This window comes from Eumetopias jubatus, unplaced genomic scaffold (genome assembly GCF_037043125.1).
Source record: "Eumetopias jubatus isolate StellerSeaLion01/CBP00866 unplaced genomic scaffold, mEumJub1_p1.0 scaffold_3, whole genome shotgun sequence".
NCBI lineage: Eukaryota > Metazoa > Chordata > Mammalia > Carnivora > Otariidae > Eumetopias > Eumetopias jubatus.
This window is the reverse complement of record NW_028274809.1, coordinates 14,468,440-14,491,719: the sequence shown is the minus strand read 5'-3', so window position 1 is coordinate 14,491,719 and position 23,280 is coordinate 14,468,440. Positions and strand designations below refer to the sequence as shown.

Genomic DNA, 23,280 nt, shown 5'->3' with positions numbered 1-23,280 from the left:
AGTTACTTACCTCTGAGCTATTTGTCCACTCTCCTGTTCTTCAACACTGAATGCTTTCTTGTTTTAAAGAATGGGGTTTGTTGGACAACATGGTATTTCAAAATCAAGAATCTTCTGGGTGTTTTAGAGAGTGAAATTTTCTCCTACTTGGAAAATCTTGCTTGTACCCCTGTCTTTCCATTAGAAGGGAGTTCCTAATGTGAATTAAAATATCCTCAAGATGAAGGGGGAAAGGAAGGAGAAAGGGTTTGGGTTTGGGAATTAATGCTGGATGGAATTAGGGACAGTTTTCATGAATGGATAAAATTATGGCTGATAAGAGGGGTGCTGTATTTCTTGGAATGCTTTTAACAGAGATGGCCATACATATGATCATAAATTGGTATTGACAGAGAGCAGAATGAATTTTTTTTATCATCATTAAGAAGAGGTTTTTAGTTGGTCCTCAGATTCAGACATCTCAAGCGTAAGAATTTTGAGGTGACTGCAGGAGGAGAAATCCTAGTGAAAGGAAAAAAGAAAAATAAGGAGCTTCTTTCCTGAAAGAAAACCTGAGTGCTATAGAGAATTATCTTTCAGTGAAACCTATCCGGGAACAGGCTTAATCTCTGTTGCAGTTCAGGGTGAATTGCGTGTCAAGTTCAACTTTCCAAGTAGTTTTAATAATGTCAAGCTATTAAGTATGTATGTATGAGATTGGATAAATTCAGTCTTTCATTTCTCACATTTTAGAAAACTAATTGTGAGCAGATTATAGCAGTCATGAAATATTTTGACTGTCTCATGGCACTAATGATAAAGACAGAAGTCAAAGAAGAACTAAATCTCCAGCAGGCCTTTTATTCCTTCCTGTATGAGAAAGAGTATTCCCCAACTATGCACACGCTTTCTCAAACACAGCTGGAACGGAAGAATATTTCCCTGCATCCTATTTAAAAAATTAAGTATTGCTGCAGGTGGCAGAGCTCAGTGTCTTAAGGAACTTATTTTGGTGTCAAAAACAGCAAGCTCAATGGTTGTACTTGCCAAGATTCTTAGAGATTTCTAAGATCTCTTTTCTAGAGGATAAACCAGAATTTGGATCAAGGAATACAATGAACCCCCTGTTTCCCATTGTCCCCGTACACAGCTATCTTTCTGATGAAGTTTATTTCAGATTCACAGCTTAGGAAGGAGAAGTAGCTCAAGGAATTGGGGGCAGACTGAACTGGGATGCTAGAGAAATTGCCAGGGCTTTCCATTTGATTCTGAAAACATTGTTTAAGTCTTCCTTTGTTTCAAGGTGCTTATTTGTTAAAGGAAGTTTGCAGGAGGTCATATTTATGAAAGGAAATTGCTGACAGATGCTGGTATACTTTGATGATAGATTGATATAGTTGCTAGCCTTTGGCTTTTCTCACCCACAGTTCTTAATTTGCCATCATTGGCAGTGTTGGTGACCATTAACATTCATCATGGGGTAGTTTCTTCTTCCTTCTTCCTCTTTCTCTTGTTCTTTCTCTTCTTTACAGGTTAAAGCACATGACTCTGAATGCTAGGGAAGGGTCTTGCTGTCCACATACTAGCTGATGACTCATCAACTTAACCAAAAGGAAATCAAAAGCCAGAAAACACAAAAGCTAGAAATTTCACATATAAAATTTTACCAATTTAACACTTTGATTTAAAATTAGACATATGTTGGGAGTCTATGTTTTGAATGGAACAAAATAACCATGTCTTGTATTTGTTTAGTGCTTTATGCAACATATCCCTAGACAGGATCTCATTTAGTCTTTCAATACCCTGGGCATTGAGAACTTTGAGGTCATCTTCACTTGTTAAGAATACCTCAACACATTCATGGGATGGCATGGAACTCTTACAGGAAGCATCAGCAGATACGGGGTCTGGTTCAGGTTTTGCTACAAACTCTGTCCCTTCAGATTGGTGGAGTATCTTCCCTGAGCTATACTTATTCTTTGAAATTCTGGCCTGGAACTACAGTTGTGCTGGAAAATTCTGTGATCCTGTGACTTCAGAAGCTTCTTTCCTTACCAAAAGGAAAAAAAAGTCAACCAGATTGTTTGCTTTTGCTTCTTATTATTCCCCACCCCCCAAGAGCTGCATATAAGTGAAAGATGTAAAATAAACAAAAATATATAATGCAGAAAGTTTTAAAACAAAACACAGCTTATGCTTTCTCACATTATGTTTTGGTTCTGTGAACAAGTATGTACTGACTCTGGATTAGGCTACATTTTTGTGATGATACAGAACTTGGACCTTTTTATCGAAGTAGATTTTACTCCTACCATCTTACCTTCTTTTCCCAAGCTTAAACTTCTTTCCCCCTTTCTGTTTTCCAAATTGTAGCTTTCCAGATCCACTTTCTTGACTTTTTTAAAAATAAGTTTTAATTTTAATTCCAGTATAGTTAACATGAACTGTAATATTAGTTTCAGGTGTAGAGTAGAGTGATTCAGCCCTTCCATACATCACTCAGTGCTCATCACCTGTTTCCCGCATCCTTCCACCCACCTCCCCTCTGGTACCCATATCAGTTTGTTCTCTATAGTTACGAGTCTGTTTCTTAGTTTGTCTCTCTCTTTTCCCTTGTGTGTCCACTTTCTTGTTTTGGATTTTTATATTTAAGAAATTAAATATAAGTCAGAGGTTGAAATCTGGTATCCTCGATGGTCCCTACACATATGGTGCTTGATTTTCATAATATTTTATTATTTTTAAAAAGATTTATTTATTTATTTGAGAGAGAGGGAGAGAGAGATAGAGAGCACAAGTGAGGGAAGGGACAGAGGGTGAGGGAGGGAATCCTCAAGTGGACTCCCCTATGAACACAGAGACCCATGCGGGGCTCCATCCCGGGACGCTGAGATCACGACCGGAGTCAAAATCAGGAGTTGGCCATCCAACTGACTGAGCCACCCAGGTGCCCCTATTTTCACAATGTTTTAAAAATTGAACACATTGCTAGTATTTATGTACTGGGATATTTTGCATAAGAATCCAGATTTTTAACATCTTTGGAATATAGGGCATATGGCAATAGAGTGTCTGCTTTCTCACAGAGTATCACAAAGGTGATACTCTGACATGGGAGTCAATCCCAGACTGGGATCATGACCTGAGCTGAAGGCAGATGCTTAACTGACTAAGCCACCCAGGCATCACTGTTGTTTCTTGTCTTCTTGATTCTAGCCATTCTAACAGGTAAGACATGAAATCTCATTGTAGTTTTGATTTGCATTACCCTAATGATGAGTGATGTTGAGCATCATCTCATGTGTCTGTTGGCCATCTGGATGTCTTTTTTTGAAAAATGGGTATTCAGGTCCTCTGCCCATTTTTTACTTGGATTGTTTGTTCTTTTGGTGTTGAGTAGTATGAATACTTTTTATTTTGGGTACTAACCCTTCATTGGATAGATCATTTGCAAATACCTTTGCCCATTCAATGAGTTATCTTTTTGTTTTGTTGATGATTTCCTTTGCTGTGCAAAAGCTTTTTTTTCTAATTAATTTTTTTTTTTTTTTTTTTTTTAGAGAGAGAGTGAGGAAGGGGCAGAGGGAGAAGAGAGAGATAATCTTAAGCAGACTCCATGCTCAGCATGGAGCCTGATATAGGGCTCAATCTCACCACCACGAGATCATGACCTGAGCTGAAACCAAAAGTCGGATGCTTAACAACTGAGCGACCTGGGTGCCCCCAAAAGCTTAAAATTTTTTTTTTTTTATTTAAGAAATCTCTACACTCAACGACTCATGATCCTGACATCAAGAGTCACATACCACTCTAACTGAATCATCCATGCGGCCTTTTTGCTGTGCAAAAGCCTTTTTTTTGAAATCATCACAACAGTTTATTTTTGCTTTTGTTTCCCTTGCCTCAGGAGACATATCTAGAAAAATGTTGCTATGGCTGATGTCAGAGAAATTACTGCCTGTGCTGTCTTCTAGGATTTTTATGGTTTCAGGTCTCACATTTAGGTCTTTAATCCATTTTCAGTTTATTTTTATGTATGGTGTTAGAAAGTAGTCTATTTTCATTCTTTTAATGTAGCTGTCCAGTTTTCCCAGCCAGCACCATTTATTGAAAAGACTGGCTTTTCCCTATTGAAATCCTGGCCTCATTTGTCATAGATTAATTGACCATATAACTGTGTGTTTATTTCTGGGGTCTCTTTCCTGTTCTATTGATCTCTGTGTCTGTTTTTGTGTTAGTACCATACTGTTTTGATTACTACAGCTTTGTAGTGTATCTTGAAATCTGGAATTGTGATACCTCCAGCTTTGTTCTTTCTTGGGATGCGTTTGGCTATTGTGGGTCTTCTGTGGTTCCATACAAATTTTAGTATTATTCTTGTTTTGTGAAAAATGCTGTTGGTATTTTGATGGATATTGCATTGAATCTGTAGATTGCTTTGGGTGGTATGGACATTTCAACAATATTAATTCTTCCAATCCGTGAGAATGGAATATCTTCCATTTGTGTCATCTTCAGTTTCTTTCATCAGTGTTCTATAGTTTTCAGAGTACAGGTCTTTCATCTCTGTGGATAGGATTATTCCTAGGCATTTTATCCTTTTTGATGCAATTATAAATGGTGTTTTTTAAAAATTTCTTTCTGTGACTTCATTGTTAGTGTATAGAAATGCTACTGATTTCTGGATATTAATTTTGTATCATGCTACTTTACTGAACCTATTACTTCTAGTAGTTTTTGGTGGAATCTTTAGGATTTTCTATGTATAGTATCATGTCATTTGCATAATGACAGATTAACTTCTTACCAATATGGATGCCTCTTATTTCTTTTTCTTTTCCAATTGCTGTGGCTAGGACTTCTAGTACTATGTTGAATAAAAGTGACAAGGGTGGACATCCTTGTCTTGTTCCTGACCTTAAAAGAAAAGTTCTCAGGGGCTCCTGGGTGGCTTAGTCAGTTGAGCATCCAACTCTTGATTTTGACTCAGGGTGTGATCTCGGGGTCATGAGATGGAGCTCAGCATCCAGCTTTGCACTCAGTGTGGAGTCTGCTTGAGATTTTCTCTCTCCCTCTCCCTTTGCTCCTCTCCCAGCTTGCGCTCTCTTTCTCTCTAAAATAAATAAATTTTAAAAAAGTTCTCAGTCTTTCACCATTGAGGATTACGGTAGCTGTGGGTTTTTCATACACGGCCTTTATTTTGTTGAGGTATGTTCCCTCTAACCCCACTTTGTTGAGAGTTTTTATCATGAATGGATGTTGAATCTTGTCAAATGCTTTTTTCTGCATCTTTTGGGATGATCATATGATTTTTATCCTTCATTCTGTTGATGTGGTGTATGATGGTGATTGACTTGTGAATATTGAACCATTCTTGCATCCCAGGAATAAATCCCACTTGACTGTGGTGAATGAACTTTCTGATGTGTCGTTATATGAGGCTTGCTGATATTTTGTTGAGGATTTTTGCATCTATGTTCATCAGGGATATTGACCTGTAGCTTTCTTTCTTTTTCTTTCTTTCTTTCTTTCTTTCTTTCTTTTTTTTTTTTTTGTGGTGTCTTTGTCTGGTTTTGGTATCAGGGTAAAGCTGGCCTTATGGAATGTATTTGTAAGTTTTCCTTCCTCTTCTATTTTTTGGAATAGTTTGCAGAGAATAGGTATTAACTATTCTTTAAGTGTCTGATATAATTCACTTGTAAATCCATCTAGTTTTGGACTTTTATTTTTTGGTAGTTTTTTGATTACCAGTTCAAGTTAGCTACTTGTAATCAATCTATTCAGATTTTCTATTTCTTCTTGGTTTGGTTTTGGAAGACTGCATGTTTCTAGGAATTTATCTCTTTTTCCTAGGTTGTACAGTTTGTGGCATATAATTTTTCATAGTATTCTCTTATAATCCTTTGTATTTCTGTGATATCAGTTGTTATTTCTCCTTTCTCATTTCTGATTTTATTTATATGGGTCCTTTCTCTTTTTTCTTGATGAGTCTGGCTAAGGGTTTGTGATTTTGTTTATTTTTTCAAAGAACCAGCTCTTGGATTCATTGATTTTTTTTCTATTGCTTTTTAAGTCTCTACATCATTTATTTCTGCCCTAATCTTTATTATTTCCTTTCTTCTACTCACCTTGGGTTTGTTTGTTTGTCTTTTTCTAGTTCTTTCAGGCATAAGGTTAGATTGTTTATTTGAGTTTTTTCTTGTTTCTTGAGGTATTCCTGTATTGCTATAAAATTCCCGGTTATGTCCCAGAGATTTTGAACCATTGTGTTTTCATTTTCATTTGTTTCCATGTATTTTTTATTTCCTCTTTGATTACTTCATTGACCCATTGGCTGTTTAGTATCATGCATAGTCTCCACATGTTTGTTTGTTTTTTCCAGTTTTTTTTTCTTGTGATTTATTTCTAGTTTCACACTGTTGTGGTATAATTTCAATCTTCTTAAATTTAATGAGGTTTGTTTTATGGCCTAATATGTGACCTATTTTAGAGAATGTTCCATGTGCACTTGAAAAGAATGTATATTTTGTTGTTTTTGAATGGAATGTTCTGTATATATCTGTTATGCTCATGTCCAATTTGTCATTCAAAGACATTGTTTCTTTATTGACTTTATTTCTGAATGATCTATCCATTAACGTAAGTGGAGTGTTAAGTCCCCTACTATTATTGTATTACCATCAAATTCTCTTTTTCTATCCATTAATATTTGCTTTATGTATTTAGGTGCTTCAGTCGGGTTTGCAGATATTTACAATTGTTGCATCCTCTTGTTGGATTGATCAACATTTTCATCATTAGGTAATGCCCTTCTTTGTCTCTTATTACAGTCTTTGTTTTAAAGTCTATTTTGTCTGATATAAGTACTCCTACCCCAGGTTTTTTTTGCTTCCATTTGCATGGTGGATGTTTTTCTATCCCTTCATTTTCAGCCTGGATGTGTCTTTAGGTCTGAGGTGAGTCTCTTAAAAGTAGCATATAGATGGGTCTTGTTTTTTAATCCATTCTGGCACTCTATATTTTTGATTAAAACATTTAGGCCATTTACAAGTAAAGTAATTATTGATAGTAATTATTGATAGGTATGTACTTATTGCCATTTAAAAATTTTTTTTCTTGTTGTTTTGTAGTTCTCCGTTTTTTTTTTTTTTTTCCTCTTGCTCTCTTTCTTTGTGACCAATGAGTACCTTTAGTGTTTTTTGGGGCTTTTTTTTCTCTTTATTTTTTTGTATCTATCATAAGTTTTGTGTTTGTGGTTACCACAAAGTTCATATTTAACATCCTAAGTAAATAGCAGTCTATATTAATTTGATGGCTATTTAAGTTCAAACACATTCTTAAAAAAAAAAAAGAAAAACAGAGAATGAAAAAATCTTTTTTCTTTTTTCCCTTCTCTTCCCTTTTTACTCCCTTCTCTACAGTTTTTGTATATTTTATTGCATTTTACATCTTTTTATTCATATTTTTCTTATGTCTAATTATGGCCATTTCTTTTCCACATTCCTTGTAAGGCTGGTTTAGTGGTGATAAACTCCATTATCTTTTGTTTATCTGGGAAACTGTTTATCTCTCCTTCAAATATGAGTGATAACATTGCTGGGTAGAGTATTCTTGGTTGTAGGTTTTATTCCTTTCAGCACTTTGAATATATCATGCTACTCCCTTCTGGCTTGCAAAGTTTTACTGAGAAATCAGCTGATACTATTACAAGTGTTTCTCTTGTAGGTAACTTTTGTTTTTCTCTTGTTGCTTTTATGATTCTCTCTTTATCTTTAACATTTGACATTTTAATTACTATGTACTGTGTTATGGTCCTATTTGGGTTCATCTTGTTTGGAACTGTCTGTGCTTCTTGTATTTAGATGTTTATTTTCCTCAGATTAGGGAAGTTTGCATTCATTATTTCTTCAAGTAAGTTTTCTACACTTTCTGTCTCTTTATTCTTCTGAGACCATAATGTGAATGTTCACTAGATGTTGTCCAAGAGATCTCTTAATCTATCCTCATTTAAAAAAATTCTTTCCTCTCTTTTTGCTGTTAAGCTTGTGTGCTTTTTATTACCTTGTCTTCCAGATTGCTGATATGTTCTTCTGTGTCCTCTAAGGTACTGTTGATTCCCTCTAGTGTGTTATTTTAATTTCAGTTACTATATTCTTCAGCTTTGATTGGTTCTTTTTAATATTTTCTATCTCTTTATTGAAGGTCTCACCGATTTCTTCCAATCTTTTCTCCAGTCTGGTGAGTATCATTGTGATCATTACTTTAAATTCTTTATCAGGCATATTGCTTATCTCTGTTTTATTTAATTCTTCTACTGAGTTTTTTTTTTCTTGTTCTTCCTTTTAGAGCATATTCTTTTGTCTCCCCATTTTGCTTGACTTTCTATGTTTGTTTCTATGGATTAGGTGAAATGACTACTTCTCCTAAAGTTGAAGGAGTGGTCTTCTGCATGGTGACCCCTATGCAGACTGTGTGTGCTTGGTGGCTTTTGCTAGAGCTTTGGCTGTATGTGCTAGTTACTCTTTTAAATCATGGCTTTTTACAGAGTGAGTCAGAAAAAATCATAAAAGAAAATTATAAAAGGAAAGAAAAAAGAAGAAACAAGGAAGAAGAAAAGTGAAAAAGAGAACAAGAAAAAAGAATACAACCAAAAATAAGAAAATAAAAATAAAGCAAGATAACATAAATTTTAAAAAAGCAAATAAAACAGGATAAAACAATAAAAAAACTCACCCCTCCTTTCCCCAAAAACCACAGCTTGTTTTCTGAGCCCCAGCACCACAGAGCAGCTGGTGTGGGCTTGTGGGCCCTGGGCTCTTGGAAGTCATGAGCTCACAAAGACTACTGGACTCGCTAGTTATGGTGTGCAGACTCTGCTTCAGTCTAGGCTTTTAAGGTGGGGTGGGAATGTAAACTGTGTTGTTCTCCAGTCCCTCTGACCTGGAGGACTTTCCTGCAGCTCCTTCATTGCTTGGCAGAGTTTTAATGTTGTTTCTTTTACATCTAGCTCCTCTTTTAAACTGTGTTTTTTTGTTTTTTTGTTTTTGTTTTTGTTTCTGTGCCCAAGGACAGAGGGATCTATTCCCAGACCGTCAGTACTCTCCCTCCTTACTGCTCTTCACAACATTGGGCTGGGTGTTCCCTTTGTTACCATGTCTCCATGTCTCTTGCCTTTCTGTCTTTGGCTGTTCGGTAGCTGTTCAGTCAGCCCTCAATTCTTCTTCAGGAGGAATTGTTCTATCAATAGGTGTAATTTGGTGTGTTCCATGCAGGAGCTGAGTTCAGAGTTTTCCTATGTTGTCATCTTGAACCCAAATATCAACTGCAGTTCCTTTTGGACAGGGCATGCATAGGTCTGTTCTTCAGAGCCTCTACTCATTTCTGTTACTTACAGTCCCTAGATGGCATTTGAGTTCCTGACTTAGAGAAGTTTGGGGCATCGAAGAAGACAAATATAATTAGAGCATGACTGAGATACACTTCATGTTCTTGGTGGTTCGTTACATTTAAACATCTTCTCAGAAGGTTTACCACAAAACTATATAGTGAGTCAGGGAATAGAAATGGGGCTTTGTTTCTTTAATCTTAATATTAAATACTTTAATATCCAAGTTTAACATTTGATGGTGTTTTTTTAACTGGGCAGTGTGAGAATCATGTAGTTGTTAATTCAGTTCAGTTCACAGACATGTATGAAATGCCAACCACATATTAGTCATTGAACTTGGTATTGTGGATAATTTGTCATTCTAACTTTGCCAGTTATGACATTGTAATTTGGGTGGTTGTCATTTATTGTTTTTTTTTTTAACTGTTTGCAAATGTTTCTTTTAACTGATGTTAACACAAAAGTCTTTATTTTGTAAATAGGCAGAAAATATAATTGTGCATAAACTAAAAACTAAAAATGCCAGGAATCTCATAGGTTACTATCTTAATTATCTATTACGTGTGTGTCTTTATTCCCAGATGAATGTGCTTTTAAATCTCATTTGTACTTTTCCCCTCTGGTTATAACCTTGCTCTATAGTACATCTGTTATAATGTTGAGAATATTGTTAATCTTTAAATGAATATCATAAATAAAAGAAGCATTTGACCCATTATGTGGCTTTTACCTCAGGGTATTCATTGATTCATCCATCTCCCTTCTAGGAACCTGTCTGTGACTATTAAAATCCTTTCTTAGAAATGGATTGGACCATTCTTACCCTTTCCTTGCTTCACTGCTTCCACTTCAACTTGGCACCAGATTTGGGAGCCCTGGACTATGCTTTTTAGTATTTACGACAGTGAATTGTAAGCATAGCTGTCTAGCAGAAATCAGCTGAGAACACTTATTTAAAATGTGAATTTCTGGTTTGCTCCTTGTCTGTCCTCCTACTTCTACAGCCAATTCAGTTGGTCTTGGATGAGACCAAGGAATCTGTATTTTAATATTCTGGTTATTTTAATATATTTGTTTAAAAAGAATATTGGTATTGGGGTGGAAACAAGGAATCTGAATTTTATTTTTCTTAATATTTATTTATTTATCTGAGAGAGAGAGCAAGTGGGGGAGGGGTAAAGGAGGGGAGAAAGAGAGAGAGAATCTCACGCAGACTCCCCACTCAGCTTGGAGCCCAGTGCCAGCTCAATCTCAGGACCCTGAGATCATGACCTGAGCCAAAATCAAGAGTCGGAAACCTAACCGACTGAACCATCCAGATGCCCCAGGAATCTGCATTTTAATGTTCTGAATATTTTATTTATTTTTTATTTTTTTAAGATTTTATTTATTTAATCTGACACAGAGAGAGAGAGAGAGAGAGAGAGAGAACAAGCAAGCAGAGAGGCAGGCAGAGGGAGAGGAAGCAGAATCCCTGGTGAGCAGGGAGCCTGACATGGGGCTCAATCCCAGGACCCTGGGATCATGACCTGAGCTGAAGGCAGATGCTTAACTGACTGGGCCACCCAGGTGCCCCACTCTGAATATTTTAATATAAGATATTAGTATATAAGATATTAGTTTAAAAAGGGTATTAGTATTTGAATGTGATTGCTATAAACCAGGAGGGGGAGATGTTCTCTTGAAAAGAAGTTCAGGAATTGAGGGAATTCTGAGATTTCCAACCCCTAAGTAATGATCATCTGAACCTTTTTTGTTCTCCTTCCAAGCAGGTTTAATGGCTTTGTCATTGGCCAGCCCACAGTTGCTGAGCCTACCATGGATGCTATGGGAGTCTGTTGTGTTTGTGCTCCCATGCCTGTGACAGAGGTATTAAAAGTTAGTATCAGTGAAATATCAACCAACAATTAACTATAAGGATAATCACTATTGCTTCTATACCATTAATCAAAAACAGAACTTTTTTTCTAAATTTGTTATAGGTTCATCTGGAAAGTGATACTTATAATGTAAAGAGCAGCATTTCCTGATGGCATAAGGCAGCTACTGAACACTACCATGCAATTTAATTTAATCACATTTAATTGCTCACATGCTGCATAGAGAGACTACAACAGTCACTGTACAGCCATCAACGTTAGTATTCGATAATGACATAAAGTAATCACTCCCATTTCTTGGCCAAGTGCATTGACAAGTCCATTGATCTGATGCCAAGCATTTTGTGTGTCTTACTGGGCATCTTTCCAGAGCTCTTTGTAGAGCAGGACACTGACCCAAAGAGGCCTCAGTGTTTTCATCTCTTGGGCATCAGCTGTTTCTTAAATTTCATCATCTCACACAGCTTATTCTGCAATGGTACTTAGCTGGTTTGTGGTCTGATTTGGTGAATATTTCAAAGAACTTGAATTTTTGGAATATGAAGACACATCCATGGGTAACAGGAAACTGACTGTCTTTATCTTGTCCCTAAAGAAAGCAGAATAAGGAGAAGATAAGTAAGACTTTTTAGTGAGACTTTATATAAAACATTTACTATTTTTTCTAAGCCCCCAAATCTGCCTATTAAAAGCTCATTTGAAACATATCATATTTTGTTTAGTTATTCAACAATAATGCAAAAAATATATTGGAATTGGCCTTTTGATTAAGCCCGATGAAGAGTGCTGATAAAACTAAAATTTAAAACTACTGAGGGAAGATTATTCTCTTGATGTTTAAAGCTAAAGAATATCATATTGTCTCTGGCAAAGGGTCTTTCACATCGGAGCACTTCAGGTGAAACGAAGCAGAAATTTGAGGCAATTATTTTATAATCCAGATCAATCTGCAATTATAGACTTTGAATTAATGGAATATCCATCACACTTAAACAGTAAAGGGGAGAGAGGAGAGGTGGCAGTGACTTGTGTCATCTGAGGGATTAAATTGTTCCATTTTGCCCACTCCTTTTCCCTCCAACAGTGTTATATAGAATCTCGACATAAATTAGGATACACCGCTCTCAGGAAAAAGTTGAAGGAATGGTGTTTGAAATTATTGCCTTTTCTCCAGTATTGTCCTCTCTCTGTCTCTCTTTGTCTTAGATAAGGCCATCATTTCACTGAGTGGCCTATAGTGGCGTGCATCAAAGGGAACACATCTGCTCCCTCCCTTGGGAAGAAGGCCAGTGGTTCCATATGTTGGGATCAATAAAATAATAACTGCTCTGCCATTTATAAGCACTCACTTGACTATCTCATTTATTCTTCACAAAACTCTGAGGTAACTGCTATTATGATTCCTTTCTTTTTTTTTTTAACAAAAGAATAAACTATGGTACAAAACAGACTAATATCTTTTCTGAGGCCAATGATGCAGTTGAGATTTTAGCCATCTGATTCCAGAGGCTGCCTTCTTAACTATTTTGCTATAAGAAAAGGAAAGGATACAATTGACCCTTAAACAACGCAGGGGTTAGGGGCACTTAGCCCCGGGGCTCTGGAAAATCTGTGCATAACTTTTGATTCCCCCCAAAGTTTAACTACTACTAGCCTACTGTTGACTTGGGGGCCTTACCAATAACAGGAACAGTTGATTAACACATATTTTGTATGTTGTAGGCATTATATACTGTATTCTTACAATAAGATAGAGAAAAGAAAATGAAAGGCAATCATTAAGGAAATGTTCCTTAAGAAAATCATAAGGAAGGGAAAGGATATTTACGGTACTGTACTGTACTTATTGAAAAAATCCACATATAAATGGACTGGCGCAGTTCAAACCTGTGTTGTGTTCAAGAGTCAACTGTGTATGTATTTAATGTGTCCGGTTTCTCCTATCTGCAAAATGAATAATATAGCATTTCTAATTAAATTAGTAATTAATTAATTTTTATTAAAAAATTAATTTGAGTATAGTTGACACACAATGTTACATTAGTTTCAGGTGGACAACATAGTGATTCCACATTTGTATGCCTCATGCCATGCTCTATATGGATCCTTTCCCCTAATCTTTTCAACAGCCTGAGCTTTTTTCTCAAAGGCAGAACATTAGATTTGTGTTTCTAGTTTCTCCGAAAATTCAGGAAAAATTAAAATTCTATCTCTGGTTTTTGGAGAGCATTTGTTCTTAGAAATATTGACATTGGCATTATTCTGTAAAACACTTTCTTGGTATAATAATGAGAAGGCTCACAAACAAATTAGGTACGATGTCTGACTTCTTCAAAAGCCAGTTCAAACAAATTGGTTCTTGATAAATCTTTCTGAAAATTTTTGAGAGCTATTAGAAAGTAAATGAATTTACAAAAAAAAAAAAAAGAGGACTAATGTAAAGACACATTACTTTACTAGTTAATCACCGAGGAAGTAAAAGACAAAATTAAAAAGCACTATAACAAAAAAATACATGCTTCATTCTTCTCAACAGTTCTCTGCAATCAACTGGATTTTATGCCAACCCAGCTGTTGATTTTAAGCCATTACTGACTTTCTTGTTTTTACATAAACCTGCAATTGGCTCAGTCTTTCCCATTAGAGTAGATTCTAAATTACCAATAGATTGTGTTCTAAATAGTTTATTCCTTGGCAGCTTGGAATTTGGAAAACATTTTGCCTCAGAAAAATAATATGTTATAAACTTTGGCTAGGCTCCCAAACGATCACAGAAAATAATATGAATTGAAACGGGAAAATTAATAATACTGTATGTCTCAGCATTATAGGTCTGTGAGAATGTAATGGCTTAAGTGTAAAAAAAACATGATATGTGCACTGCACAATTTCAAAATAGGCAGACACAGACTGGAAAGATAGATGTGCATCAAAATCTATATGGTGGTTATTCAGACAGTGAAGTTATGGAGGATTTTCCTTTTTATACTTTTTAATTTGAATATTGCGTTTATACTTTGTAATTTGCAATTTTCTTTTTATAATGAATATTTAGTTCCTTTATATAACTGGCTATATATATATGTATATGTGTACATATATATACTTTTTCAAAACAAAGGACATTCCTTTTTATGATGAACATTTAGTGCCTCTCTCTCTCTATATATATAGTGCATATATATATATATGCATTTTAAGCAAAAGACACATCTCTGCCTTTCTTCCCTCTTCCCTCTTTGAAAACACATGGCCATTGGCACACAATGATTGGGTGTACACTTCTTGTTTCCATATCCCACATCTGCTCTGCCAATAAATCTTATGAACTCCATCTTCAAAGTATATCCAGAAACCACACCCACCATTACTACCCTTGGCCAAGAAATGATCATCTCTTGCCTAGATCTTTTTTTTTTTTTTTTAGCCTTAACCTTGGTCTTTTTACTTTCTGTATTGTTTTTCTACAGTCTTTCTAAAGCAGGACTCCCAACATGATCTTTTATCTTTATTTGTTTTTTTAACGAGAAGAGTACGTTATGTACCCAGTTCACTTGGGATAAATCCAGAATCATTGGAGGGGAGTGGAAGGTCACCCATGCTTTGCCTTCATCTTCTCCTGTTCTCTTGCTCGCTCACTCTGTTCCAGTCACACCAGCCTCCTTTCCCTTCCTCAAATACTGATCATGCGCCCCTCAGCATCTCTTATATTTGCTGTCCTCTGTTCTTGGAAAGTTTTTCCCACCCAGAAATCCTCAGAATGCTTTCCCTTTTTACTCAGATGGTGAGGTATTTCCTAGCCACGATATATACAATTTCAACAATGCTTGCCCCTCTAACCCTTCCTTTTCCTTTTTAATTGGTTTCAAGTTCTCTTTCGTACATATCACCATCTAACATAAATGATACACTTTTATGTATTGTCCTATTTGTGGATTATCATGTTACAAAGGAACATGCTCCCCATGGGCAGGGACTTTTGACAATTTTTTTTTTTCTGCTGTATCCTCATGGCCTAGAAGTCTGCCCAGCACGTGACACACCTCCAGGATTATTTGTTGGACGAATGAATGAATGTAATGAAGGTATGAAAAAAAATAGACCAAAAGGAGAGAAACGAAACTCATGATAACACTTGCCCTTTGGCAGGACCGGGGAAGAAGATATAGGATCTTTCTGTTAGTAACATTTTTTTTCCTTTTATATATAAAAGTATCTGAAGAAAATGTGACAAAATTCTTGCAGAGTAAAACAGTGGTCTTTGTAACATTCGTTTCTGAATATTTTTGCATTTTAAAACTTTTCAGAAAGACAATTTTTACTAGCTTTCCAATAATTACAGGACAAAGCACACACTCGGGAGTGTTGCCTGGAAGGCCTCTTAGGATGACTCGTGCTCCCTCCTTCACCCTCATTCACTTGACTACTTTGGTTTTCCCCACAGTCATGCTTCCTTCTGTCTTCTCGTCTTTTCTGCTCTACCTGAGGTTATCTTTCCATTTTTCTCTGCCTCACTACATGCAGCTGTCCTTCATAACTCAGGCTACTCTCTCTGTTCCTATAATAGAACTTTCTATGAGTGAAACACAATTTTCATCCTGTCTTGTAAAATCCAAATGAAACTGGCTCAGCCTTTGTGTCCTGCATCCTGTGGGAGGTCCAGCGCTCTTTCCAATATTGATGAGAATCCCTGCAGGCCTATCACTGGTTATCTCTCAATTTGATTTCCTATCACTGCTGAACTTGATGACTCCTTTATTCTCTCCGCACCCCATTTGTCCCATTTTCTCTTATTCATGAGAACCCAGGCCTCTTTTTCTCCTCGAAGGAGACAAATGTGTAGAGACTCTCCCTAGAAAGTCAGGGCCTAACTGGGAATTGGAAGGTAGGGATGCAGCGTGTGAGAGAGGGGATGTCATGCTCTAGCCTTGTAGAGGGGATAAGTTAGGCTTGATAGTGACAGTTTTGTTCTGAAAGGGCCCTTGGCTCTACCCATTCCTAGGGTCACTGTCTAACCTTCTTCTTAAAGACTCCTTGCCCGTCTCTAAAAAGTTTTCTCAATTCTCTTTTTCTCAGGCTGCCCTTACCTCCCTAAACACCAGCTCCTGGATTTTGCAGAACAAGTTCCTTTTCTCTTTGCTTTGTCTCTTGGCCCTCTTGAGTTATGCCTTTTTTATACCGCCCAAAACCCATTGGGTCACTTCCCCCACAAGAACAGTCCTCTCTCAGGACTTCTGTGTTCAGTTCCTAAAATAAGTGTGTCTTTTCCCTGAGAAGCACTTTGTTAGAGTTATCAGTTCACTGGTGTGTCTTTGTCACTGAATGAAAGTTTCGAAAATAACATTTTGCTTTTGCTGAATCCTGTATCACTGGTGGTCAGCTCAGAGTACAGTCATTACTCGATGAGTAAGGGCAGACTGATGAAGTGTTCTGCTCATAGAGGTGTCTGTTAGAGTATCATTTGACCTCAAAAAAATTTCTTTTGATCCCCTAAATGCACATAAGTGAGATGGAAATTATTGTGGCCTAAGAGCCTATTTGGTTTTGTTTCCTCCACTAGGTAAGACCTTGCTTATCCAAGGGAACGCCTGAGTACCCATCACAGCATGTGTCTATAACCTGGCTTGAGGCAGGTGGTACATTACCTGGTTACATTACCAAAAACATGCTCAGGAGAAGCTCTTTTGTTACAACTAGTGCTGGTCAAAGAATCTGCGGCAAACATCTCTTCTTTATTGTCTTGATTCTTAATTGAAGAACATGCCAGTGATTTAACTCTTCCCTGAGCTTCTAGAATTCCACTCTTTGGGTGTCTTTCTTTAGTTTTCCAGGGATCATTTGTAGCAAATGAATGAATTGGTGAGGAAATGGAATAGCGTCTAACAATCATGACGTTGCCTGTGTAGGAGACACGAAATTTAGGTTTATGAAAGTTCTACCTTTCATGATGTCCACAAATGGCAAATTATATTAATAGTACTTCATTAAAATGAACTAAACAAAACTATTGCTTTTGATTCCTTTTTTTCACATAAACTACATATAGTCACTGATTTATTTGACAAATAATTGAGTGCCAGTCACATGTCAGGCACTTTTTTATGAGGTAGAGATGGGGATACGTGCAAAACTCTTGCCTGCATAGAGCTTACCTTCTTGCATGCAAACAGATGATAAACAAACCTTATGTGATAAAATACTTGAGAAGTCAAGTTAGGCTGATAAAGACAAGGGGATAGAGACAGATGAGGGAGAGGTCTGGAAGCCAAATAAATAGTGTGGTTGGCGAGAACTTCGTGAGGATGCAGCATTAGAACAGAGACCTGGGCATGTAAGGTAGGGATGCAGCGTGTGAGAGAGGGGATGTCATGCTCTAGCCTTGTAGAGGGGATAAGTTAGGCTTGATAGTGACATCAAGCATGTAGAAATAATAAAACAAGACTTTAAAATGGGAAGAACATGGATATTCTGGAGATGCCAATGCTGGACAGCTTTTCTCTCTCCTTCTAGAAGATTGCAGAAGAACCTGTTCATTATAGACCCTCATTACCTGAATGGCCACAAATAATCGAACTAGCTGCTGTTAACTGGCCTACACTTGTGTGTCTTCACCTTAGTTGGAATAGTCGCTATGAGGAAGCCTGTTGATTGAGAGACAAAAGCACAGGAGGTCTGTGGAAAGAAGCAAAGGTCCTCGCATGGAAAACTGGAGTATTCCTGAGAGAGATGGAGAGATTTATGGCCTTGTTTCTGAGAGCTTTCAATTCAATTTCTGTCTGTAAGTGTCTTCCAATAAACTCTTTTCTTGACGTGAATCGAGTCTTCTCTGATCCTTGTAACTCAGGCACTTCGATTAAAAGAGCTTTATTTTAGAGAGTTTAGTTTGCCTGAATCCTCGTGACACTGTACTAAGGCTGACCAGATATCCAGTTCTTACCCAGGGGTTGAAGAAGCCTGACTTTATGGGTCGGTTTTTCATTTTCTGGAGCACTTAAGAAATGTTTGCCGAATCTTCTATCTTTCTGGTCACAGCTCTGGCATGAACTAGCATGGATGTTTAAGAAAGGCCTGCATCATGTTTGGGTTTTAAGAGTGCTAGAAGCACAATTATTTCTTACTTAAGTTTGCTGCCCACAACTGCAGAATGCAGATAGCAGATTATTACGGCCATTGCCAAACGTGGAGGCTGCCTTGGCTTTTTATGGTTTGGAAGAGCAGAAGAGCAGCTTTTAGGCAAGAGTTTGGAGCAGAGGGAAGTGTTTTAAGTTCAAATCTCTCTGAAGTGATTATAACTGCATGCAAATGCTGTTTCTAAATTATCTTTAAACACTACTTTGGCCATGATCTCTCTCTCTCTGTATACATATGTGTGTGTACACACACACACACACACACACACACAATCTCCCCAAGCAGCTGTGTTCCTGGGCTGTAGCATTGCTCTGTGCCCTCAGGTGAATGATGGGTAGGCTTCTCCACTCATAAAATCTCATTTTGTCTCACTACACATATCACACAATCAATAAAAGAACCTTTAATTCCAAGTGATTCTCTTCCAGGTCCTCTTTAATTGTTCCCTTTCTTAAAGAGACTCACATTTCTGATCTCATATTGTTCCTTCTCAAAGAATAGGTTCATATTACTCTATTGTCAAAGGATGGGGCAAGTTGCTTAATCTCTGGGCTTTATATCCTCAACTGTAAAATAAGGAGATGATCTCAAAAGTCCTTCTCTAGTGGCAAATGTCTATGATTCAGTTTTAAGTATGAACGTCAATGGATATTGACAATGTCTTATTAAAACTGCTGATAAAAAACTTATGCCAAGGTCAAATAACATTTTTCTGGCATATCCAATGATATTAAGGTAACTACTACCAAGTAACTCCCGTTGAGTCTTACTTGTGTTATCTCATTTAGTGCTCTCAACAGCCGGAGGAGACAGATTTGGTCACTATCTCCATTTTACAGATGAGGTGAGTGATCATGAATGCATGTTACATTCATAGGATCACAGAACTTTATAGTTAGAATAGGCCTGGGAAGGCATCTCATCTAGTCCATTCATTTTTACATGAAGATGCTAAGGTCAGGAATTTTCTGTCTTACTCAGCATTGACCAACTATTACAAAACTGGGACTGTAACCCGGTGTCTTCATGTTCAGGCCAATGTTCTTCCTACTTATGTCACTTACTGTAGTAATAGTACATCACATATAGGACATAGATAAATACATGTAAAGTAACTCAACTGGGCTTCCAAGCACAAATTTAAATCATGTCTCTTTCTGTGTTTAACAGATACAACTAAAAAGAGTTCCCCCAATTTTACCAGTTTTTCACCCATCCTTTTTAAACTTAGTGTTAACATTCTTATTGGGAGTTACCATCCATATGCTGAAGAAGTACGATATCAATTGTGTGTTTAGCTCTTATTAATAGTCTAAACTCTGCTAAGCTTGATGGCATTCAGGCCCTGAGAGTTTAAAGGGTAATACTCTGTTCTTTGAATGGTGTAATTGTTGTTGTAAAATAGCCACAAGATATACTAAGACTCAACTTATTTTTTTATTAGGATAGCATCATAGAAAATAGATTTGATGGAGTGTCATCTACCTTTGGAGTAAGGCAATGGTTTTCAACTGGAGGAAATTTTGTCCTTCAGGCAACATTTGGAATGTCCGAAGGCATTTTTGATGGTCATGGCTGGAGGGTGAGAGGCAAGTACTACTGGCATCTAGTATTTAGAAGCCAGAAAAGCTGCTAAACATCCTACAATATCCAAGACAGACCCATACAAATACAGAGCTTGTTAGTACAAAATGTCCAAGATTGCAGAGGTTGAGGAACTTCGGGGTAAGGATGTATTACAAATATCCATATTTCTCTTTTCTTCTTTTATTTTAACCAGGAGAAAGTCTAACCTCCTTTTTCTTGTCAGTTACTCTTTTAGTTTTATTAAATAACCAGCAGACAGAACTACTCAGATCCAGAGTTGCACTTGACAAAAATGGAAAAAGCCCCGATTGAAATCTCTTCCCAGCTTTGAAATGTAGGGCATGCTAGAGAGACACCTCTTGAACAGAGAAAACCAGCTGGCAAATAAGACATGTTCCCCTGCCAAGCTGTTCAGAACCTCTAAATGGCATTGCCTGAAGCCCTTGACAGATATTAAGAGATTTGAGTATTTAATTACGTACATCAATTTTATTTGAATATGCTCGTGTAAGCAAGCACTGATCATTTAAATGCAGAACGTAGTTTTTGCCCTGCTGATTTCTGATTTCGTGTAGTCTTCGCAGTCAAAATACTTTTCCCATACAAGGTGAGTTGATTTTTAGAATGTATCAGACACTGACCCTGTGTCTTGAAATCTTCAACCTGTGTAGGAGATTGAATTATGGGCAACACAGACTCACAGAAGGCAGGAAGTTTCTTTGTAAAACATGGGTAAGAAATAACATCTGCCATTTGTTGTGAGCTTGCCAGGTGCTAAATTAAGCACTTAGTCTATTATTGCAGTGAGAAAGGTACTATAACCATGTGAGGTAGGTACTCTAACACTTTCAGATGTAGAAAACAAAGGTGAAAGATTTCTCCTGAGTATCTCTCGGTCAAGTGGATAATGAATGACAGATCACTTGCAACCATATTTGTCTGACTGTAATAACCATGCCCTGAACTTTTGTGCAATATTATAACTTAATAAGTGAGCATGGTATTTGACACACACCCATTCAGTGTTCTATGATGTGACATTTAAATGCTTGAGGTCCAGAAGGAAAAAAACACAATTGTTTTTCATGTGACTGCTTTTCACAAACCTGCCATTCCTACCTTTCCAGGAAGATCTGGAAATAGTTTTTGTTGTTGCTAAACTATGTTGCTTGAAGATGCTAATGATTTTTCCCCCTAGGGATTTAAAGGTAATCTACCAGGAGAAAAAGGATGGAACTCACCACTGCCAATGCCAACTTCTGCAATTATGTGAGAAGCAAAATAAACCTAATGTTTAGGAGAACTTTGCGAAGATGGGCACAGCCCAGAAGAGCTAAGGACATTCGGTACCTCGATGTTCGTGCACAGCTGGTTTCGCATCAATGGAAACACCGCCGAGAAGGATTGCTGGAGATTTTTCAGATGCTTTTTCGAGGTTACCAAGGTCTGTGACTTCCTCTTCCCTTTCATCTCCTGATTCTCCGCCAGGACCCAGGGCTCTCTGACTACTTGAAGTCAGCTTCATCCGGAGGATTTGATTCTCTTTCTCCAGCTTGTTGATCTGTGCCTGCATTTCCTGGATAATTCCTATGAACTGGATGTTAGCTTCCATTTGCCCCTTCTTGGGTAGCTCTGGTTTGCTCCTCTGAGGAGACAGGTCACCTTTTGCTCATGAACCAAACGCATAGTCTACTCAGCAGGACTGGTCGACCCCACCCATAAACCTTCCTGAACAATAGATGTCACTCTTCTCTGGGCCGTCTTTCAGCACCTGGGGAGTTAGACTGTCAGGGAGGTAAAGAATCTCCATGACTTATTCATTCTGGGGTTTGTTTTTCAAGACAGAGCTTTCCTTTGTATCTTTCATTTCATATCAATCCACAGTTCTAGAATATTGTTTTGTGTCTGAAGAGAAGAGAGCATTCCAAAAATTTCCAGGGAGGAATAGAGTTTCTTGTTTCTGTCATGAACTCACCATTCCTACCAGCCACTCAGTTTTCTCTCTGTTACTACTTCTGGAATCAAATGTTTTATAGAATCATCAACTGTCATTAGTACTTGAAAACTGGCACCTAAGAATTATGCCCTGTCTTTTCTATAAGTATGTCATAATTCTGTACTTTGGGGGTAAATTACTAATCTTGACACTTGATTGAGGGTAACAGCAATCATAGGTGACATATGATTGCAGTGAGGTTATTATAAAAGATAATTATACCTAAATCCCTCAAGGTAAGGTCAAGGATCATACAATCACTTTTCATTATCTTGTAAGCATTTTTGCTATTATTTGGTTTTAGAATGTTTGCTTGGGCAAAGGTTGCCCAGGGATATTTTGGGAAAGTAAGAAGATATAGGTTGAATATTAATCTTGAATGAGAAGGACATGGAACAATTAACAGCTTTCATTACCTATTTCCTGAAGAGGTTTCTTTATTGGGAATCAAAAGTATGAATCTTAAAGAGCATATGCTCTGATAGCAGTATCTATTTGGAAATTCAATTAATGTTTAAACATATGCACTTCTGCAATAGGGTAAAAATGATTAGAAAATTTTGCATGGTGATAGTTTTCCCTGCACATTCATTTCCTTCTGTTTTCCGTATATATTGATTTTTTTTTTGCCTAGCTAAATAAATATTTGTTGATTGATCCAAGGCTGCAGTTTGAAGGAGTTATTGGAGAAAGTCTTATTCCCTTTTTATGTATATACATTTTTATATCTATTTAAATCTTGAGATGTGCTTATTAAAAAATCAGTCTAAAAATAAGTCTTCTTATTATACTTCTATTTGTATTTAAATGAATTTCAGTAAGTATTTCTGTGCCAGGCACTCTACAGGCTGTAGCAATGAGTTGTGGAAACACGGAATTTGGATTTTAAAGGTTATCAGTCGAACCACCTATCAGATGTTCAAATCTGTTCCAAAGCATTTCGGTAATGGATTATTGACCCTATATTTGAGTATTTCTCCTTTAGGAGGATCCCCTTCCTACCAAGGAAAACTATTTACTTCTTAACTAAGATTATCCACAATGAGCAAAAATTGGCCTCTATATAGTTTGTTTCTCATTCTTCTCTTTGGAGAGGTTATGTAACACATCCAATCCTTGTTTTAATGAAAATTCTTGTTCCATCATGTTCTAATGAGTGTCTATTCTCCAAAATAAACATCCCTAATTCCTTCAACTGTTTGTGATCTAATGTGGGATCAAGGGCCTTAAGTTCATCCTGGACACTCTCTTTCAAACATGTTTCCATTTGTTGATAAGCCTCTTGAATTAGGATGTCAGGCCTAAATGCATTCTCC

General features: G+C 37.0%; 1 protein-coding gene across 1 annotated transcript; it reads right to left on the bottom strand.

Annotated features, from left to right (window-relative positions):
* Positions 1 to 11,715: 11,715 nt before the first annotated feature.
* Positions 11,716 to 21,580, bottom strand: CCDC195 (coiled-coil domain containing 195). The gene is made up of 3 exons (XM_088022022.1): positions 21,319 to 21,580; positions 16,896 to 17,148; positions 11,716 to 11,839 (listed from the first exon to the last, which is right to left on the bottom strand). The coding sequence occupies exons 1-3, from the start codon at positions 21,578 to 21,580 to the stop codon at positions 11,716 to 11,718; spliced, it is 639 nt and encodes a 212-aa protein (XP_087878148.1).
* Positions 21,581 to 23,280: the final 1,700 nt, after the last annotated feature.

Excerpts from the sequence above, each read along its gene's own strand:
- CCDC195 (XM_088022022.1), bottom strand. The coding sequence starts at position 21,580 with ATGGAAGCTAACATCCAGTTCATAGGAATTATCCAGGAAATGCAGGCA. Across the intron at positions 17,149-21,318 it reads AGCTGTGCACGAACATCGAG|GCAACGTCATGATTGTTAGA; the intron begins GTACCGAATGTC and ends TCTCCTACACAG. Across the intron at positions 11,840-16,895 it reads GTTTTTGGTAATGTAACCAG|GGACAAGATAAAGACAGTCA; the intron begins GTAATGTACCAC and ends TGCTTTCTTTAG.